General features: G+C 38.0%; 1 protein-coding gene across 1 annotated transcript; it reads left to right on the forward strand.

Annotated features, from left to right (window-relative positions):
* Positions 1–23034: 23034 nt before the first annotated feature.
* LOC103413452 (uncharacterized) lies at positions 23035–26430 on the forward strand. Its single transcript, XM_029090660.2, has 4 exons — positions 23035–23419; positions 23805–24429; positions 24738–25011; positions 26145–26430. The coding sequence occupies exons 1-4, from the start codon at positions 23308–23310 to the stop codon at positions 26190–26192; spliced, it is 1059 nt and encodes a 352-aa protein (XP_028946493.1). The 5' UTR covers positions 23035–23307; the 3' UTR covers positions 26193–26430.
* Positions 26431–26746: the final 316 nt, after the last annotated feature.

Below are 26746 nucleotides of genomic sequence, written 5' to 3' on the forward strand. Positions count from 1 at the left end.
TTACAACCGTAAACACTCCTAATCAGAGCATAATAAGTTTAAGTGCAGTCCAGTAAGACAAGTACTAGTTACACAGTACCAGGAATGTCCTACTATTAATCAATTAGTTCAGAACTGTTGACGATCCCGAGCCACCAACAACAAGCTTACTTAGAACCTGGAGGGGCGCAAAACAGAAAACGTGAGTGGGCAAAAACAAATGTTTTACAAAATCATTTCATTTATCGATATACTAATCCCTCACTGTAAAACATGTATAATTTTCCCAGAATCAAGATATAAGCATATACATATATATATCTGAAATCATATCAATTCAGTTCATGCTTCACATAATCATATTCATATGTATGCCATGCCAAAATATAACAAAGTAAACAATCCAGGTAAGAATAATTTCATAGAAATATGATATGTTAGCCGGAACTCCTGTGGTAGTCTGTACGGCTGGATTCATAGCTCAAATTCAATCTAGCCGGAGTCATTACTATGACCTATACGGCAATATATTGCACATAAGTCGGAACCACTGAAAAGGGGTATGTACGACAATATCGAGTGAAATATAATTATGCTCAATTCTATTCTCTCATAATAGCCAGGCAATAAATCGCTAGTCACCTATGAGTCGGAACCATAATTAAGGTCTATACGACAAGACTGTGCACTTAAGTTGGATCCAATATGAGCATATAGTGCGGGAGGTGACGTAAATAAATTGGCTTATAATTCTCATCTCTGGCTAAATCACAATCACCCTAGGTGCAATTTTATGAGCTCAACATTATTTAATCACATATCACATCATCGATGATTCACATAACAAAACGTAACTCACCTGAACTTACCTATGCCTTCACAGCATCACATATATATATATATATATATATATATATATATATATGCCACCAGGAATGCATATTCAAAATATAAAAGCATTTGGCATTTTATTTTAAAGCATACTTTCTTTAAAATGCATTTCTGGGAAATATATCAAGTATATAAATATATACTGAAAACAAAAGCCCACTCACTGGTATGTCGACGGGTCGTAACCACCGAGTCACCCGTGGATACGTTCATCCTCGGGATAAGTCTCACCTATATGCGAATTAACTATAAAAACGTTATTTTAAAGCACATTGACAAAACTAGCTAATAACTTCTCATACATTGCTCAAAATGGGTATATGAATATACCACAGTGATCTACATAACCTCATGATCATCCTATATTTTTAGAATTATTTTTGGACCACACGCAACCATGCGCCGGTAAGGGCACGGCAAAACGTGCCGGCAAGGGCATGGTAAAACGCGCCCCCATGGGCGGCTAAACCTGATGGATTCCCTAACCACCGTTAGGGAATATTCCGTTAAACCTAACAGATTTCGTTAAAATTGACTGAAGGCGTCAGCATATTCCGTCTAAACTAACGGAATATGCCATCATCTTCTCCGGCAAGTCGCCGGTTGTCGGAAAACAGGGTAAAACTTTAAAACCCTTGTTCTCACTCATTTCTTCACCAAAACTTAAGAAATTTAAACCAAAATGAAGCTAAGGACAAGTAGAAACACGATATAACAATTTGGGTCCTTGAAATTCACGAGAACACGTCAGAAGTTACCTCGACTTTCCGGCCAAATTTAAAACTTCTCGATCTCCACTTTCTGACGTCCAAAATCCTCAAACGAACTATCCCTAGCCTCCTAGGGACCTCACAAAGCTTCTTATAAGCTTCAAATTCCATAAAAATAAGCCATAAGTTTTTGCATGAACAGTACCTCATTCGAGGTTAGGGTTTTCATGTGATTTCGAAGTAATTCTTACCTGTAAATGGTATGGATGTGTTCATCTGAGCTTTACGAACACAATGGTGCCATTTTCCACTTCGATCTGTCGCGTTTGCAAAGGTTTTGGTTGACGTCCGTACGAGTTCGAAGGAGAGAGAGATTGAGAGTCTGAGAGAGATGAGAGGGTACGGGAGAGAGAAGAGAGGGAATGTGTGTGTGGCCTAGGATTGGTCAACCACCAAAAAGTACCATAACTTAATCCTAATTGGTTCCAAACAATTAGGATTTAAGAATATTAACCCAAAGCTACACTTAAACCACATTACACAACTACGTTCTAGGGTATTTTCGTCAATTCACGCCGTCGATAAATATATATTTGGGATGGGCTGTGACAATCTCTCCACCTTATAAAATTTCGTCCTCGAAATTATACATAACAATTACATCCACTAATAATCATAAAACAATCGTGGATACATCTCTCTCATCCCATCCTCTATCTCCCAAGTAGCTTCTTCCACTGAATGATTTCTCCATAACACTTTTACCAAATGAACTGTCTTGTTCCTTAGTTTTTTATCCTTCCAATCCAACAAAGTCACTGGTTCCTCATCATAAGTCAAGTCCGAATTAATTTCCAAAGGTTGAGGAGGAATCACATGTGAAGGATCTGAAACATAATGTCGAAGCATTGAAATACATCGTGCGCCTTGGACAACTCTGGAGGCAACTGAAGCCTGTAAGCAACCTCACTGACTCGCTCGATGATCATATATGGTCCAATGTACCTAGGACTCAACTTTCCTTTCTTTCCAAATCGTACAACACCTTTCCAAGGTGATAGCTTCAGAAATACCCAATCGCCTACATTATACTTCCGATCAGTAGCATGCTTGTTTGCTAAGCTCTTTTGTCGATCTTGGGCAGCTTTCAGGTTAGACTTAATTACCTGAACATTTTAAGTTGTCACATCCACAATCTCAGGGCCTACTAAAACTCTTTCGCCAACCTCTGACCAACATAGAGGCGTACGACAAGATTTTCCATAAAGTGCCTCAAATGGTGTCATGCTAATGCACGAATGATAACTGTTGTTGTAGGCGAACTCCATCAAATCCAAACAATCATGCCAACTATCTCCAAACTGCAACACAGAAGATCTCAACATATCCTCTAATGTCTGAATGGTCCTCTCAAATTGTCCATCTATCTAAGGATAATATGCCATACTATAAAGCAATCTCGTACCAAGAGCTTCCTGGAATGCTATCTAGAACTTGGAAGTAAATCTGGGATCTCGATCCGAGATAATATTAAGTGGCACACCATGGTACTTCACAATCTGTGATATAAATAACTTAGCTAATCGGCTTAACGAATACTTCTCCCTAACTGGAATAAAATGCGCTGACTTCGTAAGCCGATCAACTACCACCTAAATGTCATCATAACCATTTTGTGTGCGAGGAAGCTTGTACACAAAATCCATAGTAATATTTTCCCATTTCCACTGTGGAATGGGAAGTGGCTGCATCAAACCAAACGGCTTCTTTCTTTCAACTTTAACATGTTTGCAAATGGCACACCTACTCACATATTCGGCAATTTCTCTTTTCATACCTGGCCAATAATAAAATGGTCTAATCGTATGATACATCTTAGTGCCTCCTGGATGCATCGCATATGCCGAAATATGTGCTTCATCCATAATTTCTTTCTTTAACTCTGCATTATTCGGCACATACATTCTGCTTTCCTACATAAGCATACCATCAGTATCTCAAATCTCAAAATCTTTCTTTTTGCCTTGGTTCCTTGCTTGAATTATTTCCTGGGTCTCCTCATCAATCATCTGAGCCTTAAGCACACGATCAATTAAAACTGGCCTAACTTGAAAATTAGCAAGCAGGGTTTCTTCTCGATCTTCCACTCCTAGGTCTACTCCAGTGGACCTCAAATCTGATAGGAGGGGAACATGACAATCATAGATGACATTAAGTCTGGTTGGAGTCTTTCTACTAAGTGCATCTGCCACTGCATTTGCACGACCATGATGATACTCAATCGGGCAATCATAGTCACTAAGTAACTTAATCCACCTCCGCTGTCGAAGATTAAGATCTCTCTGAGTAAACAAATCCTGAAGACTCTTATGATCTGTGAAGATCTTACATTTCTCTCCATAAAGATAATGTCTCCAAATCTTCAAGGCAAAGATGATAGCTGCTAACTCCAAATCATGTGTAGGGTAATTATTTTCATGAGGTTTCAACTGTCTCGAAGCATAAGCAATTACCCTACCATGTTGCATCAATACACAACCCAAACCATTCAGAGAAGCATCACTATAAACCTCATAATTACCGCTATCATCTGGAAGTGCTAGAACAGGTGCATGAGTGAGATAGTACTTCAACTGCTGAAAACTTTGCTTACATTTATTATCCCACTCAAACTTAACATCCTTTCGAGTCATCCTCTTCAATGGCAGAGCAATCACTGAAAAATCCTTAATGAACCATCTATAATAGCCTGCTAAGCCAAGAAAACTCCGTACCTCGATGACGGTTCGAGGTTGCTCCCAATTCTCCACAGCTGCAACTTTATGAGAATCCACTTGAATGCCTTGAGCAGAAATGACATGTCCCAAAAATGCCACTTGATTCAACCAGAATTCACATTTGCTAAACTTAGCATATAGTTGGTGTTCCCTTAAACTGCTCAACACCAACTTCAAATGTCTAGCATGCTCAGCCTTAGATTTAGAGTATACCAGAATATCGTCAACGAAGACAATAACAAACTTGTCCAAATATGGCTGGAATACTCAATTCATCAAATCCATAAAAGCTGCTGGTGCATTAGTTAACCCGAATGGCATCACAAGAAACTCATAATGACCATATCGAGTCTTAAATGCGGTTTTAGGGACATCCTCATTTTTAATCTTCAACTAGTAGTAACCCGACCTCAAGTCAATCTTAGAAAATACACAGGCACCTCTGAGTTGATCAAACAAATCATATATATGAGGCAATGGATAACGGTTTTTAATGGTTACCCGATTCAATTGCCTGTAATCAATGCACAACCTTAAAGTTCCATCTTTCTTCCTCACAAATAAAACTGGAGCTCCACAAGGTGAAGTACTAGGCTGAATAAAACCTTTATCCACTAACTCTTGCAACTGCACTTTCAATTCTCTTAATTCAGCAGGAGCCATTTTGTAAGGAGCCAAAGATATAGGATTTATACCTGGAAGTAGATCAATAACAAACTCCACCTCTCTATCTGGCGGCAATCCAGGCAAATCCTCAGGAAATACATCCGAAAAATACCTGCTCAGGAAATACATCCGGAAAATATCTGACCACACGAACATCCTCCACACTATTAGGAGCATCATCATTCAACACTACATGAGCCAAATATCCTTGACAACAATCTCTTTGCTTTCATGGCTAAAATAATACCATGCCTCACCCTACTAGGCTCTCCTATAAATGTAACTTCAGGTAATCCAGGACAATGAAATGTGACTGTCTTTCCATAACAATCCATCTTAGCACAATTATAGTGCAACCAATCAGTGCCCAAAATCACATCGAAATCCATAATATCCAACGGCATAAGATTAACCGGCATAATAACATCTTCTACTACCACTGGACATCCCGGATATACCCGATCCACAAAACATCTATCCCCTCTAAGCATAGAAAACTCTAAATCATATCCTAGAGGTGTAGGATGGGGTTGTGTTGCTTGAGCAAATGTATAAGAAATAACTGCATGTGTAGCACCACAATCAATCAACACTCTAGCAAAGTGGCCAAGAATATTTAACGTACCCATGATTAAATCTGGATTATTCTGGGCATTTTGCAGTGACATGTTGTGGATACGCCCTTGACTCTGTTGTCGTCCACCGCGACCTCTGTTGGCGTGAATACCACGTCCCTGCCTCTGCTGACCTGACTGCTTTGAAGATCCTGCACTACTAGCGACAATCTCTCCTTACTAGGGCTATCCCCCTTGGTACCACAGAGATCCACCGGTTGAATGTGGTTGATAAGACATAGATCCTCCCTGATACTGAAGATACCCACTCTGATACTGAGGATCCCGAGAGTACTGTTGTTGTCCTGAGGTGTAAGGAGCGGCGTCGCCCTGGTAATGGTAGGCACTTCCTCATCCAGTCTGAGTATAACCACCGCTAGAAGAGCTGGAACTGCCACCACTCCTATTAAACTTCTGAGTCTTGCAGGGTCCCTGAAATGCTTGCCCTTTTCCTTTATCATCTCGTCTCTAGCCCCCATTCTTTCCTTCCTCATCCTCACTTTCACTAGGCATGTTATCTGAGGCCTTAATCCTTAGTAGAATATCATAGAACTCCTGGTAAGAGGCACAATGAGTAGATGTCGTTATGGAACGCCATTTCTTCTTAGTACCCAAACTGAAACGGCGAAGCATCTCTATTGGATTAGCAGCAACCTCTAGGTCATATCTCGACAGATCAATAAACATCCTGTAATACTCATTAGCAGACATTTTTCCTTGCCTTAGATGAGTAAACTCCTGTTTCTTAAGATCAAAATACGCAGAAGGAATGAACCTTTTCCGAAACCGCTCATTAAACAAACCCCAGTCCACAATCTTTTCTGGGGTTATCTCGTAAGACTCCTGTCTTTACCAGGATGCAGGCTGTTATCCCAAAAACCAGGTAGTTGTCTCGACTCACCTATCAGGAGGAAGATTCCTCTGACTCTGCATCACCTGAAGGGTCTTCTCCACATGATTCAGCTATTTTTCTGCACCCTCATGACCTTCATTTCCTATGAAGTGAGTCAACTTCATATTATGAACTGTCTCAAGAGGTGTCCTCTGAGGAGTACGGAATGTTGTCTGAATGGCAGAAACTATAGCTTCCCCTAATTGAGCAATATCAGGGAAACTAGATTCAGCTGGATGACGGGGCTCTCTACGAGGGGACATAGTTCTGACATAAAACATCACAAGGATTAGAACATTCAAGAATTATACAAGACTGCTAAACCTAAGCTTTGATACCAAACTGACACACCCCGACCAAGGTCAAGGCATGCTGGCCTTCATGTGAGAGTGACGTAGCCATGTGCACAGTGCGGAAGCGATAAAGATAGCAAATATACAAATAATTAAAAACCACATTTCTAGAGTGCACTACTAACAGGAAGTGATAAGAGTTAGTTACAACTGTAAACACTCATAATCATAGTACCAGGAATGTCCTACTATTAATCAATTAGGTCAGAATTGCAGACGATCCCGAGCCACCAACAACAAGCTTACTTAGAACCTGGAAGGGCGCAAAACAGAAAACGTGAAGGGGCAAAAACAAATGTTTTACAAAATCATTTCATTTATCAATATACTAACCCCTCGCTGTAAAACATGTATAATTTTCCCAGAATCAAGATATAAGCAAATACATATATATATTTGAAATCATATTAATTCAGTTCATGCTTCACATAATCATATTCATATGTATGTCATGCCAAAATATAACAAAGTAAACAATCCAGGTAAGAATAATTTCATAGAACTATGATATGTTAGCCGGAACTCCTATGGTAGTCTGTATGGCTGGATTCATAGCTCAAATTCAATCTAGCCGGAATCTCTACTATGATCTATACGGCAATATACTGCACATAAGTCGGAACCACTAAAAAGGGGTCTGTACGACAAGATCGGGTGAAATATAATTATGCTCAATTCTATTCTCTCATAATAGCCGGGCAATAAATCCCTAGTCACCTACGAGTCGGAACCATAATTAAGGTCTATACGACAAGACTGTGCACTTAAGTTGGATCCAATATGAGCATATAGTGTGGAAGGTGACGTAAATAAACAAGCCTGTAATTCTCATCTCTGGCTAAATCATAACCACCCTAGGTGCAGTTTTATGAGCTCAACATTATTTAATCACATATCACATCATCGATGATTCACATAACCAAACGTAACTCACCTGAACTTACCTGTGCCTCCACAGCACCACATTTATATATATATATATATATATATATATATGCAACCATGAATGCATATTCAAAATATAAAAGAATTTGGCATTTTATTTTTTAGCATACTTTCTTTAAAATGCATTTCTGGGAAATATATCAAGTATATAAATATATACTGAAAACAATAGCCCACTCACTGGTATGTCGACTGGTCGTAACCCCCGAGTCGCCCGTGGATACGTTTGTCCTCGGGATAAGTCTCACCTATATGTGAATTAACTATAAAAACATTATTTTAAAGCACATAGACAAAACTAGCTAATAACTTCTCATACATTGCTCAAAATGGGTATATGAATATACCACAGTGATCTAAACAACCTTAGGATCATCCCCATATTTTTAGAATTATTTTTGGACCTCCCACGTGCCACCACGGGCCGGCAATGACACGGCAAAACGTGCTGCCAAACCTGACGGATTCCCTAACCACCGTTAGGGAATATTCCGTTAAACCTAACAGATTTCATTAAAATTGACTGACGGCGTCAGCATATTCCGTCCAAACTGACGGAATATGCCATCATCTTCTCCGGCGAGTCACCGGTCGCCGGAAAACTAGGTAAAACTTTAAAACCCTTGTTCTTACTCATTTTCACCAAAACTTATGAAATTTAAACTAAAATGAAGCTAAGGACAAGTAGAAACACGATATAACAATTTGGGTCCTTGAAATTCACGAGAACACGTCTGAAGTTACCTCGACTTTCCGGCCAAATTTAAAACATGTCGATCTCCACTTTCTGACGTCCAAAATCCTCAAACAAACTATCCCTAGCCTCCTAGGGACCTCACAAAGCTTCCTATAAACTTCAAATTCTATAAAAACAAGCCATAAGTTTTTGCATGAACAGTACCTCATTTGGGGTTAGGGTTTTCACGTGATTTCGAAGTAGTTCTTACCTGTAAATGGTATGGATGTGTTCGTCTGAGCTTCACGAACACAATGGTGCCATTTTCCACTTTGATCCGTCGCATTTGCAAAGGTTTTGGTTGACATCCGTACAAGTTCGAAGGAGAGAGAGATTGAGAGTCCGAGAGAGATGAGAGGGTACGGGGAGAGAGAAGAGAGGGAATGTGTGTGTGGCCTAGGATCGTCAACCACCAAAAAGTACCATAACTTAATCCTAATTGGTTCCAAACAATTAGGATTTAAGAATATTAACCCAAAACTATACTTAAACCACATTACACAACTACGTTCAAGGGTATTTTCGTCAATTCACGCCGTCGATAAATATATATATTTGGGACGGGCTATGACAATATTAACTATATAGTAATTCATAACTCAATTGAAAAATTACAAATCCAAAGTGATCATAATTCTTTGTATCATCTTAGGAATAAATCCGGCAATTTGTTCAGTGACACTCACTGCATATACATAATCATATGTATGCTAATTCTCCAATGAAAACACTTTAGCATCTTACAATCCGTCAATAAATCGTGACTACTAGCTTCATATCTATCCCAAAAGTAATCCATAGACCTATTCAAACCTAAACTTCCTTCGTAATTACTTGCTCTTACATCAAAGTATACGAGTAACAAAATCCAAGTGTTCATAACATCTTCATTTCTAAAATAATCATTCCAACATCCCACGTAGCTAGCTTATTATAAAATCCTTCTTATTCATCCACTACTCAGGATCAAAACAACACCAGAAATTACAAAACTCTATATTGCATCAAATTCTCGTCTCATTCAATTTTGAACTCTAAGACTGATTCTAATCCCTCAACTAACGAAAATTTTTCTCGAGAAATTCCTTTTCTAGAATTTGCTTGAACACTTCCTATTTCTTTCATTGTTCATAGTCAAATGAGTTGAGTACGCACTGACTTCTCCAGTTTATTCTTACTTCATCCAGGGTAAGTATGACCACTTTCCTCTTACTCAAGTCTACATTTCAAGTTCTGTCATCCTTTAGTTACTCCTGAACCACTTTCAACTGAGAAATTCATCTTAAAGTTATATGCATGCATTGCTTAACTTCCATCCTTTTCATTTTTGGATCAAACTGAATTTCCTTTCTCAAAAGATCCACATATAAATTCATTTGCCAAGATCACATGCAAAAACTGACTTCACATTCAAGCCTATTTCATACACTCTACATAACACTAGAGGCCAACAATATCCTTACTTCCAAAACTCTATCTCATAGACACTTCTAAATTCAAACTTATTTGGCTCATGCTAATCTTCTCCCAAAGTTCTTATCCAAGGGTGTCTAATACCTATGCTTTGATACCATTCTATCATGCCCCGAACCCAGGGTCGGTAATAAAAACTCGAACCCAAATCCGAAACGTGAGTTAAAAGCTCAACAAATAAAAAGAAATTGACACAGGTTGAAAAAAATGAACTTCTCTTATTAAAATAATTCATGATTCTTAAACAAATCAAGAATTCTTTACAACCTATAGTAAATAAATGAATAAACTTTCTCTACTCCCATTTAATCTGATCTCATCTTGCCTACCCTCTTGAATGTCTACTTCGTAAACGTGCATAACAATAGAGGGATGAGCTTTAATAGCTCTGTAGGGACATAACCTTATCACAATAAATTGACAATATTAAATTAAGTGTCATGAAATCATATAGCCAAATATCAAATCATTATTGATAATAATGCATGAATGCAATGCAACCTCTTCAACTACCCCAGTTAATTTATATAATAAAATACGTGGACTTGAAAGTCCCATACCATGCATTTTACCCCTACAGAGGTGGTTCGAATATTCTATTATAGAAACTAACCCCCATATGATATCCCAAGTTCATAAACCCCTTTTGCTAGTCATCTAATCTAATTCATTGATCTCCAGCCCAAATCACCCACATCGACAAATCCTGTCGATATCCTATTCTATTGTGCACATCAGGTTTGCCTGGAACTAGTTTCACAATGAATAGATTCAACTACACAAAAGATCTTTTCCAACTACCTTCATTTCCATACTTCCAATCTGAATACTGAAATTCCCACCACATAAACATGGATGATGCACAATTAATATCAATTTATCTTCCACATGTATCATAGTATATTCTCAACAAATAGCATTCCAGCAATAATTCCATATCCAATAACAAGTAAACACTTAACTGAAACAATTAGCCAATTAATATTCAATCACATTAATCAACCAAAAAGATCAAGAATATTATAGCACTTCATGAAATTTAATAAAATCAATTTCCGTAAAGGTCTACCTTATTTCCCCTACCTGGATTCCAAAGCTAAAGTAAAGATCCACCTCACTACCGGAATAGTTAAGCTTCATGTACTTATCCACGTCACTACCGAAAATAGTTAAGTTCCACGTACTTAAGGAAGCTCCCTGATCGCTCCTAACACCATATATTTCTTCTACTTTCTTTTATTTTCTAATCTCTCTCTATATGTATGTGCGTAGGTATGCATACAAGTATATGCATACATATATATCATATAATATGCATACAAACATATTGTTATAAATATATATAAACACTTATATATATGCACACATGAGCTGCAGAGCATGCATTGCATGCTAGCTCTCCCTCGAAAACAAATGTAGTAACATGCCTTAGAGAATTTGCTCAATTCCTTACAAGATACTCTCTATTTTCGCACACATTTTCTGACTACACACCCTACACTAGTATATGTGAGAAGATTGATGTAAACACGAAAGACTAGGACTCACATATGTTATAACAAAGAAAGCAATTTTCTGGAGTTAGTAAGCATGTTTAGATATGATCTCATGAATGGAATGCTACTACTTAGATGCGAGAACCAGTGACACCATATGCTCATACCAATTTTGAACTCCACAAATTGAAACACACAACACTCAAGATTGAAGTCAAGGGTTGTAACAAGGCTTGGGGGTAATGGCTAATAACGAAAGGATAGGAATAACAAACGTTCTTAAAGCGATAGCAAGCAAAGCAATGAAATAGACACTTGGAATTCACTTTAGAATGCAGAATCAACTTTTAAATACAAAGGGAAGATTCATGCAACACTTAGGGCTCTTTTTCATACTCATTTCAATTCTTTTTTTCTTTTCACTCTTTTTTTTTCTTTTCTACCCGTGCCTTATTAAGGACTTTGGCACACACACACACACAAGAATCACTTCCCCCACACTTGCTTTCTGCAATACATTGATAAAAAAAGAGTTCATTTTAAGTCATGCTTTACTATGCTTCAAGAATAAGGGTATGGATGGTCCTAAAACTAGGCTAGGTAAGGATAGTGTGGGTTAACAAAGAACATAGGCTTAACAAGGTTCAACGGGGTTAAACTAAACACATAATGAAATAGGGGCACGGCAATTTGGCTTTGGTGGTCACTACACAACTTCATCTTGAATATGTGTTATGCAAATCAATAGCATGCTTTGAATGAAATAGGCATGAGTTCTAGCATTTGGAACTAAATGATGAAACGTCTTCTAAGTAGCAACCAAGCAAAGAATAATGAGATCATGCAACAACTTTAGAAAACAATGGTACACAGATTATTAACTCTCCAAATAAACGTTTAGGCTCAAGTCTCACAAGGTTGTAGCATTCATTTGAGTTCCTTCCTTCAAGCATGTTACAAAAACTGATTTTTCCTTTATGATTGCATGTGAATTCATAAATTATAACCACAACCAAGCATACACCAAAGAGTAAATCAAATTTTCATCCATGTTTATAACTCTCTTTAACAGTCATGTAATTAAAAACAAAATCCTCATCATTGTGTTGGAAGGTACCCTAAGACACAAATAAACACACAAAAACAACTCTTTTTGGGTTTTTCAAAACAATTTTTCAAATTTTTATGAGATTTTCGGATTTTTATGTCAAAACACACAAAAACACTCCAAAATAGCTTAAAACACTTAAAAACAGCAAGGAACAACACTAGAAGTAATGGGTGATAAACTCCTAGAAATTTCATGCAAAACAACTTGGTTACCCCCCCCCCCCACACACTTAAATCAAACATTGTTCTCAATGTTTCAAGCATAAACTCACACAAAAACACGCAAACAAACAAACAACGAATAAACATGACCAGTATGGCAAAGTAAAAACCAAATAGAGTAGAGTTCAAGAACGCAAATCTGGTTTTGGAGATAGATGATCTTGTTGACTTTCCACAGCTTTGATCTCAAACTGGTTTGGAATTCTGAGTGAGGGATATTAGAGTTCCTTGGTTGTGCAGTCTGCATTCTTCTCTGCTTGTTTCTTCTGCACGGCAGGCAGGCAGGCACGAGGTAGAGGTGATGGTCTGTTTCTTTCTTCAATCTTTCCAAGTGCCCACCATTTGCTTTCTTTCTCCTTATCCCTAGCTGAGGATGAATTAGCACATTGTCTCCACATGCTTCGAGGTATCATTTTCACTTCCCTTATCTGTTCCCCAGGCAGATGTGGTAGACGAAGAGGAAGCATAAGATGTTGAAGATGAGTACTCGAGAGCAAGGCTAGGTAAGCAATCAGGAAGGGGTTCCAGGCAGTCGGTTCCAGATCGAAAGATTGATACCAAGTGCTGGTTGATTGCTTTCTTTCTCCTTGTCCCGCAGATGAAAACAACGACAAGGAGAAGGACAGGGAGAAAGCATGATATGAGATACTCTTGCTTTCAACCTTCATGATATGAAATACTTTTGCTTTAGATGAGTTGTTTGCAGAGGTACCCCAAGGAATAAGGAACACTGAGTGACTCGAGAGGCTTCGTTGGGAAGGCATTCTCGGAGATGAAGAAAGGTTATGTATGTCTACCTTGCATTGGAGGGTGAAGGTTGACATTTATAGGAATTAATAACCAATACTATTTTTTCACTCTTGTCCGCAACCGTTGGCTGATTTAACAGTAAACTTCACGTGCTTTCTACTTCACAAGAAATCTTCGACAGATTGCCCATAATTTCCGCAAGGCTGAGTGTGCATATGACAGGCGCTGACACGTCTGGAAAAGCAAGTGCCTCTTCGATATCTGGAATCGGCGCTTCGACAAACTGCCCGTGATTTCTGCAAAGCTGAGTGTGCATGTGAGAGATGCTGACACGTCTGGAAAAGCAAGTGCCTCTTCGATATCTGGAATCGATGCTTCGACAAACTGCCCGTGATTTTCGCAAAGCTGAGTGTGCATGTGACAGAAGCTGACACATCTGGAAAAGCAGATGCCTCTCCGATTTCTGAGCTTGCCTCTTTGAGTTCTGAGCTTCGTCGAGTGCAGAGGTTGCATATGACAAGTGTGGACAAATCTGAAAAAGAAGATTGGCCCGTGGTTTATAAGCAAGCCCAGCTTTTGAGAAAGTTAGCGCTTCTTCGATTTTTGAATTGGCCTATTCGATTTCTGAGCTCGCCTCTTCGATCTTTAAAATCCCATCGAGTACTGGTTTTTATAGAGGCGCACAGTACGTTTCAAAGCACACTTGAATTTCTGCTTGTAGAAACTCCCTTCTTGCACTTCTACGATCTTGACTTGTCCAACCTCTTCTCTCTTCAACCCTTTTGAAAATGTCTGGCCCCTCCGACCGTCGTTTTGACTTGAACCTTGGTGAAAAGGCAGACATGCCTTCTCCAAACAACATAAGGCGCCCATCTTTCATATCCTTTACCGGTCCTCTTACCGTTGGGGATTCGGTGATGAAGAATGATATGACCGCTGCGGTGGTGGCCCAGAACCTTGTCACTCCCAAAGATAACTGACTACTTTCCAAACGGTCTGATGAGTTGGCTGTTAAGGATTCTCTGGCTCTTAGTGTGCAGTGTGCAGGTTCTGTGTCTAATATGGCCCAATGCCTATTTGCTCGAACCTGTCAAGTTGAATCGTTGGCGGCTAAAGTGATAAGTCTCAAACAGGAAATTAGAGGGCTCAAGCATGAGAATAAACAATTGCACAAGTTCACACATAACTATGCTACAAACATGAAGAGGAAGATTGACCAGATGCAGGAATTTGATGGTCAGATTTTACTTGATCATCAAAGGTTTGTGGGTTTGTTCCAACATCATTTGCCTTCGTCTTCTAGGGCTGTACCGCGTAATGAAGCTCCAAATGATCAACCTCTGATGCCTTCTTCTTCTGGGGCTCCGCCGACTGCTGAGGCTCCACCGACTACTGAGACTTCTCCTAAGCAGCCTTTGTGAAGGCTTCCTCTTGTATTTTCTGCTTAATGTTCCTTTTTTCTTTTCATGAAAATTAATGTAAAAATACTTCGCATATCTGTCAATGTTTCAAAAATAAACACACACCCAAAAATAATTAAACAACAAAAATAAAAATGACAATCAAAATATAAAAATGTAGAAAAGGGAAGGTTTTTAGAAATGCAAAACTGATTGTGGAGCGATTCAAAAATCTTCCTCATTTGAATACATGGGTTGCTTCCCAAGAAGCGCTTGCTTTAACATCTTCCAGCCAGACGAAACTTCCTTCTAAGTTTGGATAGGGCCCATAGCATGGAATTGATCCTTGAATGGAAGGTGATACTTGACGTGATTCGGCAATGGTTTAAATTCTAATGTAGGTGCCTGAATCATCAAAATCAGCAAGTTAGTATAAAATAAAATCAAAGTTGGAGAAGATGGCTTACTTGCTTGCTCCGACACAAACTCAATTATGAACACCACATCTTTGAAGGTTACAGGGATATGGGATTTGGCCAGATTTGGTGTTTTGAGAGTTATGATTTGTCCCGTGTCATAAAATCCAACTTCTTTGGGATTTTTCGTCTCAAGTGTATCTTCTTTGATGAATTCTAGACATTTCCCATCCACTTCTTGCTCTTGATTCTTTGGAAAGGTTTCGAAGATGCCTTTCTCACCCTCTTCTTCCTTGGATTGCTTGATCCTGCAAGGAATAAGGACATTTGGTGAAATGGGGTCAAGACGAATTGAATTTAGGCTTACCTTGGTTGTAGTGGACGGCATATAGGGCATATGGGGTTGCGGCAAGGGTGGTTCCTCCCTTACTGTGGCCTTGTTATTCTCCCCTTCTTTGAGCATCAGCTGTTCATCCATGTTTTGGCTTGGTTTGGATGTCTTGGGTTCACCTCCAACCTCCATAGCACTTCCTAAAGTGATAGCATCATGGATTTCAAAATCTTCCTTCAAATTTTCAATAGTTGAGTTGGAGAGTTCACTTTGCTCTTGAATTTGTGTCGTGAACTCCATAATCTCTCCAAGTTGATTTTTCAATTCGCTCATCTCCTTAGCTTGATTGAGCATTGTTTCATTTTTATTTTGCTGCCCCTGCACCAAAGAGGTTAGTAATTGAAAATTTTGATCACTATCCGTGGGCATACTTGAATTTGATTGGAATTGTTGTAGGGGAAGCTGTGGTGGCTGCATAGGTGTTAAATAAAACTCATCAGATTGCTGCCAATATCCATCTTGTTGAGCCTCATTGGTTTGATTTTGTGAGCCCTGCACCAAAGAATTTATTTCATCAAAAATTCGATCATAATCTATTGACAAACCTGAGTTTGATTGAGCATATTGTATATGAGGTTGTGATGGCTACATAGGTCTTGAATGGAATTCCTCTTCTTGCTGCCAATATCCATCTTGTTGGAATTGTTGAGGTTCTATGTAATATGAATAATCTCTCCAATCCGAATTGTAAGCGTTGGAAAACATGTTGTCCCATGATTGGCTATGGCCTTGATAACCCCAAGCATCTTCATTCGCAGCGAATTGAGAATATTACTGAGTTGGATATCCTTGCCCATATGACACACCACATGTAGGGACACTTTGCATTGTGGTCCTTTCGGCATATTGTGACAATTGAGAAGTAAGTTCCTCCAATTAAGCTTGAATGGTAGCAAAATCCATGTCTTACTTCTCTAGTACTTGAAATCAAGGAAACAAAACTAAATCAAATATCAAAAGTAAAACAAACAAAAAAACACAAACAGAAACAAAGTCAGTAACTAAAAACAAAAGACACGAAAATAAACAAAAAGAAATAACAAGGGATTAGCAAAGTTGCTAATCCCCGGCAACGGCGCAAAAAACTTGATGCGAAAATTATCTTAACACACAAATTTAACCCTCTTTTGACAATTGTAGTACAAGTATAAGTAGGGATCGTTCTGGACCGGGGATTAGGAGGGCTTGCTAATAACCTCTAAACTGACTCAAAAACATAAAACTAAACTTAAAAATACTTAACAAGACTCACAAGACTCAAAGCAAACTTTAAAATACTCAAAACAGCTTAAAACAACTAAATAAACTTAAACTAGACACTAGGAATGACTTTGGATGAAAATTACTTTTACTTGAATCAAAACATTTAAAAACACAAATTAAAATAGATTCTAACTAATTAGACACACTAAAGTAAAGGGGGATTGAGTTTTGGACGAAGTTGAAACAAACAAACAAGTATGAAAAACTAGACAGATTGTAAAACAAATTTGAGAAATAAGATGATGGATGGGATAGCTGGAGGTTTTTTCTCCACACATGACATGTATGCAAATAACTCGATTTCCAGTTACTACTTTATTGAATTATGAATGACAATGCCCCAAATTAATCGTGACATCACTAGTTAACTCTCAAATTTTCCTTGTTTTATTGGATTGGATGACATCATTCGACAACCCAAAACATTCTTCAAAAGTTCCCTACATGACATCATAAGCATTGACAAAGCACTTGCAACTATGACATCATGTCACTCATGCTAGGAATTGAACTTAACGCGATCGTTTATAAGCGACCTTCTCTACATGTGAATATAAGTTTGTAACGATTATGTGAAACTTCCTTATATTCTAGCAACGGATTTATGCATGCCAATTAAGTGTCGACCCTTAATTAACAAATACAAATAAGTTATCAATCAAATAGTTAAGCCAATTGCATTCACGATTTAAGAGTTCATAACTAGAATTTATCAAATTATATTGCACACATAATCATGGCTTTGAAATCACCCCTAGCCAAGAGGGGTTTAGCCACTCATATTTACAATAAAACGAAAGGAAATGAATTTAAACATTAGAAACAAAAGAAAGAAAACACCTAAACGCTCCAACGATCCAAGTTGGACAGCAAGCACGTCCAAGCACTTTCCTTCCCTTCCTTTGCTACGGCACAAGGTGTTGGTGAGTGTTTGAAGGTTTGTTTGTATGGAGGAATAGATGTGAAGATTAATGGATGTGTTTGGATGAAGGTTGTGTTGAAATGGGAGTGAATGATCTAACTAAGTATGAACTAAATTTATGTTACACACATTTCCTTTTATAGAGGAAGTGCATGGCAATGGAGGAGAACATGGAGTGGTGTAGCAATTGAGTGCAATGATGCAATGTAATGATGCATGAAATCTGAAATGATGGAGGGAATAAGGAATGGTGTAGCAATTGAGTGCAATGATTCAATGTAATGATGCATGAAATCTGAAATGATGGAGGGGACAAGGGTGATTATGCATAGCATGGGTGGAAAGGTGAGTAAGTGGTGAATCAATGAGTGCAAGGAGGTGAAAGGATATTGTGCACATGGTAGACAAAGGAAAGGAAGTGGAATGATGCAACAAATGAGTCAGTGGAGGGAACATGGATGATGATGCACGGCATAGGAATCCAAGGGGAGTGCAATGGTGGTGCACGACAATGATGGAAAGGTGAATGGTGGAGTGACACCCCTTTGTGGCTGGGCTCTTTGTCCTTTTTACATTAATTCTTCTTTCTCTTTAACACATTCCTAGCCTCTTTAGTCTTCAATTTCGTCCATCCACCTTGCTCCATGCATGTGTTATTCATTCCAAGCCCAAAACTGCTCCAAAATGCACCAAAATGCATCTTATTGCTTTATAAGGCCTATGGACCTACAAACACACGAAAATAGCTTAAAATACATAATTAACTAAGAAATAACAACATGAATTCCTGAGAACAAGCTAATTCAGTCACATAAATATGCTCCTATCATAGGACATATCAACATTATCATCTATTCTTCTTATAGCATACTAGCCTTCATGCATGCGCTCACGCGAGTGCAGAAGGAATTTTTTTAATCACGGCGTGCTACGCACAACTTACACGTTTTAAATGTATTTATATGCGTAAATTGACAAAAGAAAAGTCAAATATTTGAACTAAATGAATAATCTTAGATCATGCTAGAAGAAACCCCTCATAAACCAATTAAAGCAGCTGAATTAACATAATAAAATCGGTCTCTATTGAATTTATATTAAGAATAGAGAAAATATTATTTAATAAACAACTGATTGAATCACATTATTGCTAGCCCATTATGAGGCTAAGTCCACCTCCTCCCCCTTAGTGTAGATAATATCGTTTGTTAAAAAAAAACATTTGACAATTAATTTAATCATATTATTATCCACGTATGAAATACCTTTTTTATAACCGGCATTAAACGCCTCTTAAGCTATTTTGAACTTGTTTAAAAATAGAGAAAATATTATTTAATGAACAACTGATCAAATCACATTATTGCTAGCCTATTGTGAGGTACTAATTATTAAAAACAAAAAAAAAAAACTGTAAAAATAAAATTAATTATTAAAAAAAACACTAATAAAATGACAAAAATACCCCTACCACATTTGATGCATTATTTTGGGTTGCTTTTGAAGTTTTTTGTTTGATGGGCATTTTTGTCCAATTATTTTTGGTAAGCTTGTGACACCAAAAAAACACTATTCATTGGGCCATTGGCTTTATATATAAAGATGTAATAATATACTATATGACTTGTATTCTTAATACCCATAAAATGTTTTTCTCCAAAAAAGTTAATACAACATTTCTCACTAAGATTTGAGCTCATTTGGTCTGTCTTCCCTTGGAGTGTATGAAACTTTCTCACCTTCTGCGAAAAGCCTTCTTCTCATTATGCGATTTTTTTCACTTCTCCAAAAACGTTTTGAATTAGAAGACTCATCGTCGAGGCATCAGGACATGATCTCCTGATCCTTCTACTCTTGCCTTTCTTGCTTCTTTTTCTGTCGCATTTACTTCATCTCTAGTCTTGTCTTACTCATATGTTAACCTGTCTCGTTCCATATTCAATGCATGTTGGTGAACTAATTCATCAACTATTTTTGAATAATCATTATTCGGAGAACTCCCTCTTATAGCTCTTTTCTTAGCAATCTTCTTACCAATAGGCCTCGGGTCACTTGGGTTTCTTGGGTCTCCAATGTTGCCTCTAATGGTGACACTTTAGTAGTTGACTCGTGCAATGGAGTCTCGTTCAACTCAACTTGTGGACCAATAGGCAGCGTTTGTACTTCAACATATGCTTCACAATGTTCCAACATCCGTGCCTTGTGAATGATTTCTTGTTATCAAGATTGAACCACATTTGTGTAACAAAAGTAAAAAAAATAAAAATATTAATTACATTTTAATTTAATAATAATAATATAACAGTATCACATGGGCTGGATTAGTACCACTAGCATAAATTTCTTCCGCTTTTGCAATGGCTTCTTACCAAACTTTCAAATCTTTATGTAGATGTTTGTGCTTACTCGACAGATATTGCTTGGTCCAGGATGTGGCTTGAATTACCTCGAAAAATTATGCACGAATGTTCTTCCACATATGTTTCGGTCTCATCTCATTTCCAATGATCGGATCATGCGTAAGACACACCCAACCCTCAAGCAAAGCAAGGTCTTCTGCGGTCAACCATATTGCCTTCTCACCCATTTTTTCGGGGGAAAAAAAAAAGAAGCGAATTTGGAATGTAGAAAACAAATATAGTAGATTGTAGTAGGATTGAATATTGAGTTGTGATGAAGAAATGAAGAAGATGGTTGGGTATTTATAAAACAACAATATATAAGTAATAAAAAATATCATTTTTAATTAAAAAAATTCTATTTTTTTTAACATTTGGATTAATCGTGGCCATTGATTTTCAAATTAATCTAAAATGCACGTACCAGATTGTCTCACGTGTTGCAACGATAACATTTTAAATTTGTTTACCATCAGAAATCCTACGGTCCAGATCATCTAACCGTTAGAAACCCATAAAACTACTAAAATACCCTCGACCTTTCAAAATTCTTAAAAACTTCGTTTTAACTCCAAATCCAATTCCGCTCCCACCCACGCATTCGTAGTGACGAGTACTACGTGAATATGCTAAAAGAATAATTCATACGTGTCATGACATGATAGCAATGCATGTCAACCATTTCTCCACTAGGGGTATTTTCATAATCTTACACCATTAATAATATAAAAACCGATAATTTTGGGATGGCTTATACAATTTGGGCCGGCAAGTGGTTTGCCTTTGGTTTATTGGACAGCTGGAGAGGATTTTTTGGTTTGGAGGGCAACATTGTTGTATTTGCCCTTACCTTCCACCAAGTGGTGGAGATGCTCTAAAAAACAAATGAATCCTAAAAAGCATATACATTTTTCTAAGTTGTAACATCCCACATCGTCCAGGGGAGTGGATCATTTATGCCTTATATGTATATTCCCATCTCTACCTAGCACGAGACCTTTTGGGAGTTCACTGGCTTCGAGTTTCATCGGAACTCTGAAGTTAAGCGAGTTCACGCAAGAGCAATCCCATGATGGGTGATCCACTGGGAAGTTCTCATATGAGTTCCCAGAAACAAAACCGTGAGGGCGTGGTCGAGGCCCAAAGCGGACAATATCGTGCTACGATGGAGTCGAGCCTAGGATGTGGTGGGGGCCCGGGTCGGGATGTGATAATTTGGTATTAGAGCCAATCCCTGGCCGAAAGTGTGCCAACGAGGACGTCGGGCCCCCAAGGGGGGTGGATTGTAACATCCCACATTGCCCATGTGAATGGATCCTCTATGCCTTATATGTATATTCTCATCTCTACCTAGCATGAGGCCTTTTAGGAGCTCACTGGCTTCGGGTTCTATCGGCATTCCGAAGTTAAGCGAGTTCACGCGAGAGCAATCGCATGATGGGTGACCCACTGGGAAGTTCTCGTGTGAGTTCCCAGAAACAAAACCATGAGCGTGGTCGGGACCCAAAGCAGACAGTATCGTGCTACGGTGGAGTCAAGCCCGGAATGTGGTAGGGGCATGGGCCGAGTTGTGACATAAGTACTCTCTACTTGTCATGTTACAAATAGCATAATAATACTCCAATAGCACGCAATTACTGTACTTTAAAATTTTCAATATTACCTTAGCCCCCGAAAGAAAAACTTCAATAAAGTAGTCTGACTATCTAGATGTTCATATAATCTCATTTATTTAGGTATTATTTCAGCACACGTAAGTACAATTTTCTGAAAGTTACCTGACTGCCACAATCATTAGCTTGCTGTCAGAACTTTTATGAAAAGAAAAAGACAATTATCCCGGGAGATATATTCCTTCCTTTCGATATATGACTAATTAGTAAACATTTTATCCACCTTTGGCTAAATAACTTTAATTTTTAAATTCTTTGAAATAAATAAAATTTTGAACACACAAGATTTTCAAGGACTTTTTAAAAGTCATAAAAAGACTTTATTCAATATAAGGTGACTTTTATTGTCTTTTTAAAGACTAACGAGAAATGATAAGGAGATTTTTTCAAAGTTGTACTTTCTATGGACTCACTGTCACATTACAGTTTACCTTTAATTCTCGTGTCAACATTGTAAATATCAGAAAACTAAATCTTAATATACTTAGATTTGAAAGTCAAACAAAGCCATTAAACTCCATATACAATACAACTCCTAAGATTTTTTTATTTTTTATTTTTGGTAAAAGAGAGGATTTTGTGACAAAAAAAAAGTGTATTATTATTTAGACACACATTTTTACTTCTCTTACACTCTTCTCAAATTATGATCGTTGAATTGAATGAATTAGAGAAAATCAATAACAAAAAATTAACAAGTCTTTGAGTAATAAAATTTGGTAGGCTGATAACACTACAAAAAAATAGTGTGTATAAATGTAAAGAGTAATGCTTGGTAGATCAAATTTCTAAATTATATTTGTAAACAAAATGATGTGTTACTAATAAGAAATAAGCATGTTAATCAAAATTAAATAATAATCCAATAATCAACAACCACACTATTTTGTTTACAAAATTTAGTCTCTCTAACATTAAAAACCGTGTATGAAAAATCTCCCCCCATTATCTTCCCTGTTTAGTTTGTGGGTTGGGGTGGGATTAGAAGAGGGTAGAAACCGAAAGGGTTTCTCATCTCCTCTTTCTCCTCGTTTTCCTTTGTAAATGCCTTCAGACCAATAACACCCGCAGTCCCTCTTCTTCCTCTTTGACCCGCCCAACACAGGACAAGAGAGACGAAGCAAGAGGAATCCAATTAATCATTACAACCTTCTTTTCTCTTCTATTCTCTTCTTTTCTCTTCTTTTCTAGAGAGACAAGGGAGAGAGAAACCAGCTCTTATCCTATCCATGGAATCCTCATCTTCTTCAGCTTCCAGCGATGGCCTTAACCTCAAAGAAGGGTCAATCGTTGACCCTTTCTTGGTCGAGGCTCTCCAGAATCCTCGCCACCGTCTCACCAGTGAGTTTTTTTTGTTTAATTTTCTCTGATTTTACGTTTGTGTGTTCTTTTTTTGCTGTTTCCGATTTCACCAGTGAATGTTTTCTATTCGTGCTGAATTGTTTATTTGTGTAATTTCGGACAGATCTGTTATCCTCCCAAAACATGTTTATGAATACATATGAATTTGGCCAATTATCTCTTAATTGTTTCTTATCTTGTCAAACCTTGATATGATTAAATCAAATCCCTGAGTAAGCAACATTTAATCTTTATGATTACCTAGTCGTCGATTGTCCCACTACGCGTGCTCCTTTATGCATTTTTATCCTAGTTTTTGGTGACGGTTTCGTTGAATAGTTTGGTATTTTACTTTTCTAATTAGCCGGATGTCTTTTCTTTTCAGTTTTGCGAATGGAACTTGATATCCAGAGGTTTCTGAAAAGTCCTGATCAGCAGCTGTTTGAGTTCCAACATTTCCCTACATCCTACCTTCGACTTGCTGCACATCGTGTTTCTCAACACTATGGCTTGCAGACTATGGTTCAGGATTGGGGCTCAGATGGCCAAGGGAATAGGATTTTGGTGAGGAAAACAGCAGAAAGCAAATACCCAGCAATTCAGTTATCCGAAATACCGGCTAAGCAGTCAGAAAACAATAGACATGAGCAGATTAAAATTGTCATCAGGCCCAGGTCTGATAAAAATAATATGAATGGAGTTAATGGAGCCGGGATCAAACGAAGTCCTGTGAGAAGTGTGGAAGAGAGGAAGGAGGAGTACGATCGGGCACGGGCTCGCATCTTTAGCAGCACTAGCAGTTCTGATTCTGATGATACGCCTTTTCAGTCCCTTACAGATGCGAAAAATGCATCTTTTAGCAGGGATGAGAATGAAGGTTTTAGGAACTCTGTGGTTGATACAGAAAAGAATTTAAACGTGAAGGATCTTGGTTCTTCATCTCGAGTTGCCATTTTTAGAGATAGGGAAAAAGACCGTACTGACCCAGATTATGATCGAAGTTATGAAAGGTAGGCGTCTATCTATTATATCAAAGTTGATGTGAGAACTATGCAGATGGTTTCTCTCAACCTCTACAGTCTTTTCACTGCTATATCACGTGTCCTTTCTATTACCTTTCTGTTTCTTGAAATGCTTGTAAACTTTGATCTGGTCACCGCGGGCTATCACGTTTTCATATCTTGTCATTGTGGAACTCTTTGTTTTATGACATACAAACATAATAGATTTTACATTCTTGGCAAAGTAATATATACAATTTTGTTTTGGAAATAAATAAATTATTAACTGAAAATGTTTAATTACACTACTGATACAGGTACGTTAGGAGTCTTCCTACCAATCAAGGATTTAACTTGGCACCTTTCAATATGCAAAAGGTTGAACCTCAGTTTTTGCAGTACGATGCTGTTTTCTCTCAGAGGCCAAGACATCAAGCTTCAATTGGTTACAGGCCTCCTTCGACCCCAGCTATGAGCCCTTTTGGTGCTGTGGGATTCAATCAGACAGGCGATGCTACGTACATGCAGTGGCCAAGTGCTTCAATGATGTATGCGCATTCATATGATCAGTTTAGGCAAGCTGTTATTCAGGTAACCAAACTTATTACAGAAAATGGTTTGTTTGGAATAAATTACAGATAGCTTTAATGTTAAGTTTTTGAAGTTTTGTTGCACTTTGAACTTGCATGTTTCCAAATAGCTCCTCTTTTCCGTGGTTTTATATTTTTTTCAATGGCGTTCTAGGATTCATATAGCCGACCCCACTTAGTGGGAAAAGACTTTGTTGTTGTTGTTGTTGTTGTTTTCTCGTCTTTCAGTTTACTTGATACTAGAACATGATATCCCTTTAAGTGGTGTCACGTCTCTTTCAAATGTATTGTTAATTAGTGCACAAAACTGAACTGTTTTGAAGTTTCAAGAATCGGTAGGAATTTTGAGGGTGCACCACAGGAAAATCTGTGACAGAAATGCACACCGTATTTGTGTGTTTGATGGAAGTGTAAAGTGGCTTACACCTTTTTCCGTGGCTGTACACGTTTGGTGCAAAAAGGCACACCGTCTTGCCTTTGTCCCTGGTGTACACTTCATGGGTGTTGTATCATTGAATATTAATCTTTAAGCTAAAATGGCTGCGTCTTGGTTTACTCTTAACGAAAAATTGAGACATTACCTCAATTCTTTAGCCATTTTCCCTTCTCGATGTCTATTCCACTGTTGGCAGCTTCCTAATGTCATAGTGCAGCTGGGGCTTCATCATACCTTTTGAATGCCCTTTTTACACTTTTGTTTTGATTGTTGTTAATTGCCAGAAGCAAAGGAGATTCATCCCTTTGTAGTTTTTAATTTTCATTTTTTGGCCTTGGAGAAATACATGGGATATATAGATATAGAGAAGTGAAAGAAGCATGTTGGAGAGATGTAGAAGAAATGTACAGGAAACGCACACTAAAACAAAAAATTCAAGTAGTTTTTTCATCCAAGATTTTGTTTCGTTCATTCATTCTTTATTCCAGCCACCCTTTGTCATCCCGCATTTCTCCCATATGCATTCTTCATATCTCCAGCACCAAAAAAAAAAAACAAAAAAAAAAGAAAAAAAAAAAAGTGATTAATCAGGCCCTTAATTTGGGCTATAAAGCATTTAACGGAATACTACCTGTGTTTGTATGTTTTCTGTGCATATCCTTTTTCTGCGATTGAATGTGTGTATGGTCTCTTTGCAGGCTCCATTCTGTCACCATCCCCTGAGCTTTCATTCACAAAACCATTAATCTACGTTTAGGCGGGGAGGTGCAAGCAGAATTCTTTATTCTTCTAGGATTAAAACAGAGTTAGGTCATTGTACTAAGACTTGGTGCCACACAAGCTTGTTCCCTCCCGTTGTAGTTTGTGGTGGTGTCTACTATTTTTGATCTTTTATATTAGCCGAGGACCCTATTGTATTCGACAATTGCCGAGCGACATTATGATTTTCATTTGGTGAGCCCTCCTCTTTGTGATAACTCTAAATTATGTGTTCTTATTTTATTTGCATTGAGCTGTTCAATTTTTTTACGAGCTCGAGTTGGCTCTTGTGATGCTTCTCGTACGAGTTGAGCTCGAGATTCAGGACATGCCGATTCTAAGCGTTTTCAGCGTGTTTGGTTCTTCAATTAAATTTGCAATTTGATGCCGATTTAGATGTAAACTAGCTATTAGTATCCGCGTGTTGCTGCGGGTTTAAAAACAGGATCAAATACTGGGTATGCAGAGCAGCAACAGCACTGATAACAGACACATTGGAAAAGCTTTATAGAGAAAAGGCTCAATTCGGAGAACATAGAGA

The sequence above is a fragment of the Malus domestica genome, chromosome 12 (assembly GCF_042453785.1).
Source record: "Malus domestica chromosome 12, GDT2T_hap1".
Taxonomy (NCBI): Eukaryota; Viridiplantae; Streptophyta; class Magnoliopsida; order Rosales; family Rosaceae; genus Malus; species Malus domestica.

Bases quoted from the DNA above. Each gene is read 5' to 3' on its own strand.
- LOC103413452 (XM_029090660.2), top strand. From the start codon at position 23,308: ATGGAATCCTCATCTTCTTCAGCTTCCAGCGATGGCCTTAACCTCAAA. The intron at 23,420-23,804 runs GTGAGTTTTTTT...TTTTCTTTTCAG, and splicing joins TCCTCGCCACCGTCTCACCA to TTTTGCGAATGGAACTTGAT. The intron at 25,012-26,144 runs GTAACCAAACTT...GTCTCTTTGCAG, and splicing joins TTAGGCAAGCTGTTATTCAG to GCTCCATTCTGTCACCATCC.